The following is a 12,985-nucleotide window of genomic DNA, read 5'->3' as shown; positions in this document are numbered from 1 at the left end:
TGGAGTGTGCAGGAAGCAGCCAATTAATGTTTCTCTCTCATTATTGATGTTTCTATCTCTCCCTCTCCCTTCCTTTCTGAAATCAATATGTTTAAAAAACCATCAAAACAAACAAACAAAAACAGTTCTCAAATGTTATTATCTAGAATCCTTGCTGGGAGAAAGGAATAACCACATCATGGTTATTATAACACCTGTTATGAGCTGAAACATATCGCATGCCAGGCACTGTTTTCCCCATTTTCCTGAGGCCGAGCTGTTCCCTGAATTGCCCAAGGTCACACAACTGGTGGCAAAGCCAGGATTCAAATCTAGGCAGTGAGTGTAGAATCCTTGATTTTAACAACCACATCCATTGGCCTCTTCAAACATAGGACAGGTTTGAAAAATAAGCCTTTCAATCTCTGTTCAGGGGTAGGGCCGCTCTGTGAAGCCACGCCTCCCTCCCTGTCAGTGCCATCTACTTCAGCTCTTCAGCCCAAGCCCAGCCTATTTATTCATCCTCCTTTTAGACAAACCTTTTCTCTTTCTGGTTAGGATCTTGATCACTTGTCCACCAATTCTATGGAGTCTGCCCTTAAAAGTACCATTTCTTACGATCCCCTCTCCCAAGGTGCTCTGAGTCCACTGACTTTATTTTTTAAATTAAGATACAATCCACATCCCATAAAATTCACCATTTTAATGCAGTTCAGTGGTTTTTAGTATATTCACAGTTGTGCAACCACCACCACTATCTAATTTCAGAACCTTTTCATCCCTCCAAGAAACTGTACCCATGAGCAGTCACTCTCCATTCCCCAATGCTCCAGCCCTAGCCCCTGGCAACCATGAATCTACATTCTGTTTCTATGGACTTTCCTATTTTGCACATTTCTTATTGGTGAAATCACACAATCCATTCACTCTCCAACCCTCTCTAATCTGAGTTCTGTTGCCATCTCTCCTTTTGTCCTTTTGTCCAGCTGCCAAATAGACATGGCTCCTCCTCCCTCACTCTCCACCTCTTAACTTATGCAAACGGTGGGCCACTCTCCCTGGGCAGGATTTTCTTCTCTTGATTCAGAAGCCCTTTTTTTGCCCAATCTCGCTGAACTCGCCCTCACAACTTCCTTTGCACCACTTCTCACAGACCCCCAGATGTTTGCGGTGTCTCAGAGTTTAGTCCTCAGCCCTCAGCCCCTCGCAGGCAATTTCATTTAGTCTCTTACAGCTTTAAATATCATCACTATGCTGAAGGTTCTCAAATATTTATTTCTAGCTCGGACTTCTCCTTTACACTGAAGATTAGAACATCCAGCCACCTACTTTACATTTATATCTAGTGTCTAATGGCATATGAAACCGTCAAAGCAGAATTCTTGTTTTCTCTCACTACCGTCCCTGTCCCTGTCCCCCATCATTATAAAAAATGATGGAGCTGTTCAAGCCCAAAACTAAGAAATCATCTTTCTACCATTTTTTTTTTAAACATAAATCATCTACAAATTTCTGTCAGCTCCACCTTCAAAGTATGTCTCAGGTGCATCCACCTCCCTCCACTGCCATTGTCACCCCTCCTAGTGTAAGCTGCTAACATCACTGGCCCGATGACTGCCGTAGCCAGCTTACGCTGCTGCCACGCGGCCAGCCTCCAGGCAGATATCTGTCTCAAGTAAACATCCTATCATTTCATTCCCTTCTTAAAAGCTTCAATGGCTTCCAAAGTCCCACTGCTGCCAATGAGGCCGTCTCCCTCCCACCTCATTTCCTGTCGTCACGATGCTCTAGTCAAAAGGCCCTCTTTTTGTTCCGTCACCATGCCACAGGGCTTAATCATGCCACAGGGTCTCTGCACCTGCTGGCCCCTGCCCAGAATGCTCCTCTTGTACCTCTTCAAATACAGAGGTTCTTCCTCCTCACTCAAGTCTTTGTGAAAGTTCTGTCTGAAGGGGCCTCTCTTTACCCCCAGTCATTCTATTATGTTACACCTTTTCTTTTCTTTGCAGTACTTATCAAAATCACAACCACTTATTTGCTTATTTAGTGCCAGCTTTGTGGGGGCAGGAACCTTATCTGTCTAGTTCCAGCTGTAGCTCCAACACCTAGGAAGGGCCTGGCACACAGCTAATGCTCAATCAATATTTGTTGAATGAATAAATAAATGTTATTATAGAGGGAAATCTTTCAGGCGCATTGTTAAATGCAGCAAAGTGTGAGTGTATGAAATGATTCCTTCCACTGGGAGGAAGAAAAGATATGACTGCACATGGACTTGCACAGGCATCAAACAGGTCCCAAGATCTCACAGGAAACAGCAAATGTTATCTTTCACAGGTGGAATCTTTCTGGACCACTTGAATATATTTTTACTATGAGTATGTATTACTTTTGTCATTAAAAAGGATATACTCAGGCCCAGCTGGCGTGGCTCAGTGGTTGAGGTTGACCTATGTACTAGGAGGTGATGGTTGAACTCCCAGTCAGGGCACATGCCCGGGTTGTGGGCTAGATCCCTAGTAGGGGGCCTGCAGGAGTGGTGGATCAGTGATTCTCTCTCATTATTGATGTTTCTATCCCCTGCTCCCTCTCCCTTCCTCTCTGAAATTTGATAAAAATTTATTTTTTTAAAAAAGGATATAATCAGGAAAACAAAGCTATTGGTTATTTTATCTACAGGATCAATAATACAAGTTTTCTAGTGCTCTTTGAACCAAGGCAAGCACATCCCAGCAATGGCAAGCTTAGGAAGGAGTTCAGTCATTTGTGGCATGCTTCAAATACAGGCAGGAGGAAGAGGGTCCGGGAAAGACCTCTGAGGTTACACCAACCTCACCCCACTTTGCTATTTACTACCAGGGGTGTCCGCCTCACCATGGATGAGGTGGAGTCCAGGAGGCTCACAACCTTCATCTCAATGTCGTCCTCGCCGAAGCTCTTCAGCAGTTTCATAACCTCGCTCACTGTCAGCCATTTACAATCCACATTTTGAATGGAAACAATATAATCCCCTTCCTTGGCTCCTGCCAGCTACAAAAGTACAATGTAAATAAAGGTCACATTCTGTTCATTCAATTCCTGGAATCAGTTTCCAACTTCATTAATAAAATAGATATTTGCAAAAATTTGCTTTAAGAAATAAAAATCTTTTCCTCTTTGGGCATGTAACCCCCATAAGAGGGCTTTTTAATAAAGGAACCCTAAATCATTCACCCACGTTTGTTTGGGCAGCTTTCTTTGTATTTTACCAGTTTGACTGCCTGCAAAGATGCCAGCGAGTTTTGCCCCCTACAATGGCATACACTTACCGCAGCAGCGCAGTAAGGATCCAGGAAGTGGACCTGAACTGGAGAGTTTCCTCTCAAGGTGAACCCTAAGTCCCCTTCTTCCGCAGTGAAGTGAATGCTTCGAGGAGGTGTCCATCTCTTGTTGGCCGAAAACACCGACAAAGGACCCTTTGGAATAGAGCATCATTAGCTGTAGGATCTGAAGGCTGAATTAGGCATTTGAAAGCTAAAGGAAATGTTGCCTTGTTGTCTTTGCAGATGTCATTCAGCCTTGCTCAGAGACTAATGAAATGACACCACCCAAGGTAATACATGCTACAGCAGTCATATGAGAACATGAATTGCCATTTTCTCTGAAATAGCCAACATATTTTAAATAAAATTATCTTAATTAAAATCCCCAAATTAAGAAAATCTAAAACAGGGGTGGGGAAACATTTTTCTGCCAAGGGCCATTTGGATATTTATAACATAATTTGCGAGCCATACAAAATTATCATCTTAAAAATTATGTTGCTATGAAAAAAGCTCCTAGATTTATTGAATTCCGAGTCCTGCCTGCGGTTGCCATAGCAGGGCCAGACCAAATGACACCACTTGCAGGCCGGATGTTCCCCACCCCTGATCTACAGTATCTAAAAATAATATTTTACATACTTGCAACATGTAAAAGCTGTCCCTTAGGTCATTATGAAATAAACACTCAACATACCAATTTCTGGAAGAAGTCTGTTGCTGTCACCTTGGAGAACTGTGGCACTATAATTTCAACCTCTTGCTCAGTTTTAGCTAGAAAATAAGATTAAAAGGGAAGGTATAGATATTTCTGTAGTTGAAAGTTATCCTCGATGCTGGCCAGGAGGCTCAGTGGGTGAGAGCATCATCCCAATATGCCAAGGTTTCAGGTTCAATCCCATCAGGGCACATACAAGAAACGACCAATGAGACTGACTGGCATGGCTCAGTGGTTGAATGTTGAACTATGAACCAGGAGGTCAGGGTTCGGTTCCTGGTCAGGGCACATGCCCAGGTTGCAGGCTCGATCCCCAGTGGGGAGCATGCAAGAGGCCACCGATCAATGATTCTCTCTCATCATGGATGTTTCTATCTCTTTCTCCCTCTCCCTTCCTCTCTGAAATCAATAAAAATGTATTTTAAAAAAGAATCAACCAATGAATGCATAAATAAGTGGGACAACAAATCGATGTTTCTCTCTCTCTCTCAAATAAATTAAAAAAAATAAAAATTCAGGTCTAAATCTTTACTCTGAAGGGAAGAGGCAGCAAACCTTGCTCCCAGTCACATGTCCTGTCACTTGGTTTTGGACTACTGGTCTACCCCCCTGGTCCAGTATGACCTGTACCTACCATAGCCATACCCTGCTCTGGGGCTGAGACAGAGCAATGACAAACTGATACATTCCCTGCCTTCAAGTAGCTTGTTTATATTCTAGCGGACTTCCTTTGGTATCATAAAACCCTGCTGAGAAATAATCTATATTTTAGGCATCGCTGTTACAGAAGGAAGTACCATGTCTGATGGCACAAAGTCCTGGAGGAAATGTGCTTCTTTTCATTATTAGTGTGTAATGGGATGATTTCACAGTGAGCAGTGAGTTTGTCAAATTGTGTCCATCAATAGTTCAAATCTCCACACATCTATGGCAGACCCAACCCACCCTTACCAAGAGGCCAGTCGGCTTCTCACAAAGGATCGCAGCGCAGGCTAAGTATACATGAACAACAGTATAAAAAGAAACCTTGAGGAAGCAGACTGGCACTGCCAAGGTAGATCACACCCATCTATTCACAGGATGACCCTGTGGCTTCTTACAAACTGCCCAATACAGTGCTGGGCTCGGAGAGGCTGCCCATCCACTAAGAGTAGTGCCACCACCCCATGACCTCACCAGGAGTCGTGTCTCCCTCCCTCCATGGAGGTTATGTCTCTACCTCCTGGCCACAGAGCACCTGGTATGGACCCGGGGGCCAAGGAGGTGGCCACAGTGTCTGTGAAGGAGATTCTCTGAGCACTATTCCTGCTCCCACCAATCAGCTTGGTCACCTAAGCCTTTATGGTCTCATCTTTAAGATAAGGGAATACAGTACTTCCATCATACAGTTGGCAAAGGAGATTGAATGAGATTCTGTATACAGGTGGTGCTTAATATTGGACCTGGCAGATCAAATGCTCAGTAGGTATCAGCCAACATTACTATAGCCAAGCCCAGGATTCTAGCCTGAGCTATAATCTAATCCTAAGGAGCTAGTCCCTGAAAACTGGGGGGTAGAACTCCAGAGCTGCGGAGAGAGGTTTAGGAAATAGGATCAAAGGGGGTTTGGCCAAAGGGGGTTCCTTTGATTGGGCCACCCTCCATCCCTTCCCCTAACTCCCAGAAAGATCCTAGTCATTCTCACTGTAAAGTCACCTCTGAGGAGGCCCCTCCACTCCTGGCCTCCACGGCAGAACTACTGACACCTTTCCAAGGGCAGCAACAAGTGTCCAGTTCACCTCCATATTCTTGAAAACAGGACAGTGCTCAACACTTTAGAGATCCTTAGAAAATGCTCGTGGTGCACCATCTCATTTATATGTGGAATTTAAAATAGTCCAACTCACCCTGGCCAGTTTTTCTCAGTGGTTAGAGCATTGGCCCAGGGGCCAAAGGGTTGCGGGTTCGATCCCCAGCCTTGGTCGGGGCGAGTGCAGGAGGCAACCAATTGATGTGCCTCTCTCACATTGATATTTCTCTCTTTCTCTATCCCCTCCCCCTTCCACTCTGTCTGAAAATCGATGGGAAAAATATCCTCAGGTGAGAATTTAAAAAAAAAATCATAATTAAAAAAATAATAAAATAGTCCAACTCATCAAAGCAGAGAGCAGAATGCTAGATGCCGGAGGTAGAGGTAGGGGAAATGAGGAGATGTTGGTCAAAGGTACAAAGTCTCAGTTATACAAGATGAGTAAGCTCTAGAGATCTAACATACGGCATGGTGACTATATTTAACAATACCATACTGTATACTTGAAATTTGCTAAGAGGGTAATCTTAAGTGTTTTATACACACACACACACACACACACAGTCACTCACTCAAACACTTGATGAACTAGGTTTTTAAAAAATATTTTTATTGATTTTATTTTTTTTAATATTTTTATTTATTTATTTCAGAGAGGAATAGAGAGATAGAAACATCAATGATGACAGAGAATCAACTGATCAGCTGCCTCCTGCACGCCCCCTACTGGGGACCGAGCCCACAACTCGGGAATGTGCCCTTGACCGGAATCGAACCCGGGACCCTTCAGTCCGCAGGCTGACGCTCTATCCACTGAGCCAAACCGGCTAGGGCTCAATAAACTAGGTTGTGAAGAACTCTTCCTGTATCCCCTCGTTCCACTATATCAGTGAAAGTTTTAGGTGCCATTTCATAATAAAAATAACTTTTGTCTTTGAAGAAAAATACAGGTTGGTGCTAATAAAAGATGGAGTAAACAGGGGAAGGAGCAAGCCTAGAAGAGAGAATAAGGATGCATTGGCTTTCAAACCAGGAAGCCCGAGTTGTAAAAGGCAGATACTATCAAAGTTATACAAGATGGAATGTGGGTGGGTGTGGAGTGTAGCAAAAATGTCAACACGAAAGGGAGTCTCCCGAGTGGAGGTGATGACTGGAACCCCAAGGAGGTTGGGAGGCTTTAAGGAAGGAATCTAGAGGAGGAAAAGTCAGCGAAGGGGGTGGAGAGGGAAAAGGGAATGGACAAGGTGACAGGGCACCTGACACCAAGAGAGGAGCATCAAGGGCAGGAGGGAAGTCAGAAGTCACTAAGGGGTTGTCAAGGCCAAGTCTACAAAGAAACCCCTGGATTCAGGCACAAGGAGATGAGCAAGAGCAGCATTTTGCCCCTCCCAGTGCCCAGCACATTACGAGGGTTTGCCCAGCTCCTCAGAATGAGTTAATAAAAGCAGTGTGCCCAAGTGCCACTGCCTCTCACACAGGGCACACTCGGTACCTGGCACAGGCACCCAGATCACTCACAAATAATGTCAGGAGCATCGATCAAGTTCAGCAGGTCATCGTCCTCCTGGTGCTGAGTGTATTTGAGCCGGGATCGCTGGTGTGCCACAGACAGCACCTCCTGCAGCAGCTCGATGTTGCGGAGCTTCTTGCATAGGCTCACTCCCCTCACAGACTCCTCGTGATGGGCAATGGCTTTGCGCAGATGGGACTTGCCTGCCAACAGGAAAGCAGCACCACATGACATGTGTCCTAAATTGCAGCACGAGTACCTCAAGGAAAGCCAGAGTGCCCAAGGATCAGCCCAGAAAGGTGGGCATTCTCTTTTCTGAAGAATCTGCCCAGATGGCTTAAGTCTCTCTGAAGTACATGTGCAATATGTTCATTTATGTACATAAAACATCCATTCACCATATATTTACTGAATGTTCTAGGCAGTAGAGATAAAGCAATGCATTCATGGAGCTTACATGCTCATGGCTGAAGACAGATAATTAACAAACAAAGCAGTATGTAATGGAATGTGTGGCAATCAGGTTATGGAGAAATGTGAAACTGGGTAGGCAGATGTGGCAAGAGAAGACTGGGAATGGAAAGTTGCTCTTCTATGATGGGTGATCAGGAAAGACCTTTTTGAAGATAACTTTTGAATAAAGCCCTGAAGGAAGTAAGGAAGCAGCCATGATGCTATCTAACAGAAGAGCATTCCTGAAGGAAGAAACAGCAAGTGCAAAGGCCCTGGGGCAGGACCATGCCTATGTGTTCAAGGACAACAAGGTGTTTGGGGATGAGGCAGGGAAGGGTAGGAAAGGAGGACAGAGAGGAGCAGGGGCTGGACCAAGTCCAACCTTGCGGGGTGAGGACTTAAGCTCCTATTGTGGGTAAGATGGGAGCCCATCAGGGTGTAAGCAGAGAACTGATGTGATTTGACCATGTGAAAGGACTATGAAGGAGCAAAGAGAAAAGCAGGAAGACCAGCTATGAGGCCACTACAAAAAGCTGGGCAAGCTGTATAACCTCTCTGGGACTATTTCCTCAACTGAAAAATGGAGATCATGCCATCTCTCTCTCACAGGATTGTGTGAGGTTTAGCAAGTCTGCATCGTGTGGCTTGGATCAGGGTGGTAGGGTGAGAAGCAGCTCGCTTTCTAGGTAGAGTCAATGGGATTTGCTAATCAGTTGTGGGGAGACAGAGCACAGAGTGAGTCCAGGTTTCTGGCCTGCACACCTAGAAGGATGCAGTTGCCATCACTGAGATGGGGAAACTATGTGGCAGGGGGTGGGGGGGGACAGGGGTGGTGGTAGTGAGACTTGGCAGAGATCAAGCCAGGACAATTCATTACCAGTTCTCAGGTGTGACCTGAGAAAATGAACTACTGTGTCCTTCCACATGAGGGGTGATGAAAGACTGTCAAAGCTCTCCACTGGGGAGGCCCGGGCCCTCGCGGAACCCACGAGAACATAGCTCTGGAAGCCCGCAGAGATGAGAGGGCTACGCCTCACGGTTTCTAAATCCAGAATGGCCACAATGACTCTGGACCTCTGCTCTCCAAGCCTTGCCCTGGGGGCATGTCTGGGGCTGTTTGTGAGCAGGACCAGCTGGGCAACAAATGGGACACAAGGAGGGAGGGAGCGGGAGAGCCATACACACCCAGCTGTCGGCGCTGGTTCGCATTTTTCAGCGTGGCCAAGGGCGTCAGCCCCTCTGGCATGTGGTCATAGAGCTGGGACAGGCACTTCTCCTGGTGGTCTTCATCTGTACCTGGCTTCACTGTAACAAGAGCCACAGGATGAGTCCCTTCTCGTGGACATGGCTGAGGGCTCTGGAGACGGCGCCACAGACCCACTTAGAGATTTCTTTTCCAACCACATCTTCAGCTTCCTTTCTTCTCCAGTTTTACAAGGCACTTGGGATAATAGGTCTCCTTTCTGCCCTTGAATAAACTCCACAAGTCTTTGCATATGTAGGGCTCATAATTTGGTGTTGAGGTCCCACCCTCAACCCCTCCAACCCACCCACTTCGAGGAACCTCCTATCACAGCCCCGCCTCAAACCTCTGGTGGCCTCTGTGCCTGCACTGTCCCTGGCACATGTCCCCCTCTAACCTCACCAAACCACTCACCACTACACTCAACACTTTTGGCCTCCATCTCAGAGCTCAGGCAGCTGCTCTAGCTGTCCTTTCCTTCCTTGATCAGCTGAAAAAGTCCTAAGAGCTCAAAGTCCATCTCAATGAAAAACTGTCCGTGACTGCACCAAGAAGTCCAACTGCTGCCTCACTGGTGGTCCCTGCTGCAACTACTGAAGCACTGTATTTGCGCTGGTTTACATGACTCACCTGCCTAGCAGACTACATAATGATATTAGCAGTAAGTAGCAGCTAACACATTTAGGGAGCCACCTACATACAAGGCACTATTTAGCTTTACACATGGGCACTGTTTTCACAACAGCCCTTCATATCCTCATTATAAAGATGAGAAAACTGAGGCACTTGCCCAAGATCACATTAAAGCCTTCCTTAAAGCCTCCCAACTAAGTAACTTGCCCAAGATCACACAGCTAATAAATGGCAGAGCTAAGATATGAACCCAGGGAGTCTGGCTCCAGAGGCTACTCTCTTCATTATGCTGGGGGCTGCCTGGATTAGTACTAATTACAACAACATTCCCACCCGGCCTGAGATCAGAGCCAAAACCAGGGTGAGGAGAATGACGCACTCGCCTCCAGCTGAAAATTGAAGGGGGTACCAAAATCTCAACAAGTATATAATTGTTTAATACAAGTTTCTAAATATCAAAATCAATGCAAAAAATCCACGTAAACAAACAAAAATCAAAATTTCTTTTTGCTTCAGGCTCTGATGTGGCTCAGCATAGGTTACTAATCCCCGTATTTATTTGTTTGTTTATTTATACTTTCTTTTGGAGAGATAGGAAGGTAGAGAGAGAGAGAAAGAGAGAGACAGAGAGAGACAGAGACAGACAGACACCGATCAGCTGCCTCCTGTATGCACCTGATCAGGAATCAAACCTGCAATCTGGTACATGCCCTGACTGGGACACTGCAACCAACTGAGCCACACCAGCCAGGGCACCCCATCTTTATTTAAAATTCTGATCACCTCTGGCTGGCTGGTGTGGCTCAGTTGGAGCACTGCCCAATACCCTAAAAGTTTGTGGGTTCGATTCCAGGTCAGGGCACATACTAAGTTGCAGGGTCTTTTCCCAGTCAGGATGCATATGGGAGGCAACCAATCGACGTTTCTCTCTCTCTCTCCCTCCCTCTCCCTTCTTTTCTTTCTCTAAAATCAATTTTAAGAAATTTATCACCATGGAATTTTTTTTTTTTAATATATTTTATTGATTTTTCACAGAGAGGAAGGGAGAGAGATAGAGAGTCAGAAACATCGATGAGAGAGAAACATCGATCAGCTGCCTCCTGCACACCCCCCACTGGGGATATGCCCGCAACCCAGGTACATGCCCTTGACCGGAATCGAACCTGGGACCTTTCAGTCCGCAGGCCGACGCTCTATCCACTGAGCCAAACCGGTTTCGGCCACCATGGAATTTTTTGCATTAATTTTGATTCATTTAAAATGTCACATTTAAATTTTATCTTGATTATTGAGTTTTGGGGCATTCCCTTAGATTTTGTGCCTCAGACAAATGCCTCCTATTCCGTGCTCTGGTCCTCACCCTGTTCTAGCTCTCCATAACATCGTCTGCTCCATCCCAGGCAGAATTAACAATCCCCCCTTTCCTCCCACAGCGGAAACATGTAATGCCTAATCGCACCCTGGCCTATGTGACAGTTATTTGGACCAACATGTACTTCCCACCCTCGGTCCCTAAGCAGTGAGCTTCTCCAGGGCACACAGGCAGCCCCTATTCAGCTCATAATCTCCTGGAAGCAGGAAAAACACAACCCTGATCGAAGCCCAGAGCCCCCAGACCCCCAAGTCTTACACTGGTGGTCGATGAGGAGAGTGGCTACAAAGTAGTGGGCCAGGGCTCCATAGTGGTGGGCCTTCACACAGGCCACGCTGGCCCAGGAGTAGGGGATGTTCTCCTTCACTGGCGCCTGGCTCATGGCCGTGTGCAGCTGCTGATAGACCTCTCCCACCTGCAACAGAAGCGATGTTGGGAAGGGGGAGCCTGGCACAGGAGCCCTCATGTACCCGGGCTGAAGAAAAAGAGCCCTTTCTTCTATGCAGCAGCCCCTGCCAGAGACCGCTCCAGAATCTGGGAGTGACTCCAAGGATGCTTCATGCTGTCACAGTGTCAGAGTTAACAGGGAGATCAGGCAACTGTCATTAAGCTGGTTTTTAGGCCAAGCTGCAGATGGAATCAGTGATCCATATCTGAAACACCAGTACTTGCCAAGAAAATGCAAGCCAGCACTGTGGCCAGGATGGGCACACTGCCCAGTCATAGGCAAGCTGCCATGGGAAGCCCACTACTTCCACTGAGCCCGCACCAACGCATCCTGCCCACTCTCAAAGTCACAAGAACCAGGAAGGCTTACCTTGGCAGCCTCCTGAGCCACCTTCACCAGCATGAAGAACTCATTCTGGATCCCAGGAAGGCAGATTTTCTCAAACACGGTTTCTTGGGCCTGTGCAAGCATCATTTTGACCAGCACACTGAGCATGGCGGGACTCATGTCATAACTCGGTGTGTGAGTAAATGTCTCTTTCAGGTAGTTTAAAACCCCTACAATTGGAAATTTTTTGCACATTAGTTGGGGATCATATTTATTTCACCATGCTGCTCAGACATATACAGAATGACAGAAGCAAAAATATAAAAGTGGAAGATCCTGAAGCATCTTAAAAAATCTGATTTTCAATCACCGTAAGATCCAGCAATTCCACTCCTAGGGAAACACACCAAAGAATTGAAAGCAGGGACCTAAACTGGTAGTTGTGCAACAACATTTATGGCAGCATTATTTACAATAGCCAAACGGCAGAAACTACTTAAATGTCCATTGGTGGATTAATGGATAAACAAAATGTAGCATAAACATGCAATGGAATATTTTTCAGCCTTAGAAAGGAAGGAAATTCTGACACAGGCTACAATATGGAAGAAGACATTATGCTAAATGAAATAATCATAAAAACACATATTGTATGATTCCACTGAGATGAGTTGTGTGGAATAGACTGGAATTCATACAGACAAAAGTAGAATGATGTTTGCCAGGGATGGAAGGGAGAGGGAATGGAGAGTTACTGTTTAATAGGAACAGAGTTTCAGTTGGGATGATGAAAATCCCTGGAGATAGATAGTTGTACAGCAATGTGAAAGTACTTAATGCTAATGAACTATACTCTAAAAAGTTGTTAAAATGGTAATTTTGTTATGTATCTTTTACCACAGTTTACAAAATGATAGGGGAGCATCTGGGATCTGCTTCCTGGCAATGTCATCAGTTTGGCTCAAATAAACTCATAAAATTCTCTACATACAAAAAAAAAAAAAAAAAAAAGTACTTTCTTCCAAAACATTTACATCTGTGTTAAGAAAGGAAACCAGCCCTAACCAGTTTGGCTCAGTGGAGAGAGCGTCGGCCTGCGAACTGAAGGGTCCCAGGTTCGATTCTAGTCAAGGGCATGTACCTCGCTTGCGGCCACATCCCCAGTGGGGAGTGTGCAGGAGGCAGCTGATTTTTTTTTTTTTTTAAATATA

The 12,985-nt window shown here is 45.6% G+C and overlaps 1 protein-coding gene across 4 annotated transcripts in view; it reads right to left on the bottom strand.

Moving 5' to 3' along the window:
- Positions 1-12,985, bottom strand: part of RHPN2 (rhophilin Rho GTPase binding protein 2) — a 60,304-nt gene that overhangs the window by 3,827 nt on the left and 43,492 nt on the right. For 2 of the 4 annotated variants that reach the window (XM_036346311.1, XM_036346314.1), the window contains 7 exons: positions 11,817-12,004; positions 11,258-11,414; positions 8,937-9,056; positions 7,307-7,501; positions 3,979-4,055; positions 3,288-3,434; positions 2,854-3,009 (listed from right to left, as the gene is read on the bottom strand). In XM_036346311.1, the coding sequence (XP_036202204.1) occupies positions 2,854-3,009; positions 3,288-3,434; positions 3,979-4,055; positions 7,307-7,501; positions 8,937-9,056; positions 11,258-11,414; positions 11,817-12,004 (1,040 nt within the window). The remainder of the gene's footprint in view (positions 1-2,853; positions 3,010-3,287; positions 3,435-3,978; positions 4,056-7,306; positions 7,502-8,936; positions 9,057-11,257; positions 11,415-11,816; positions 12,005-12,985) is intronic. The other 2 variants (XM_036346312.1, XM_036346313.1) reach the window with 2 other exon arrangements.

The sequence above is a fragment of the Myotis myotis genome, unplaced genomic scaffold, assembly GCF_014108235.1.
Source record: "Myotis myotis isolate mMyoMyo1 unplaced genomic scaffold, mMyoMyo1.p scaffold_m19_p_19, whole genome shotgun sequence".
NCBI lineage: Eukaryota > Metazoa > Chordata > Mammalia > Chiroptera > Vespertilionidae > Myotis > Myotis myotis.
The sequence above is the reverse complement of the archived record's forward strand: the minus strand, read 5'-3'. Positions and strand labels throughout refer to the sequence as shown.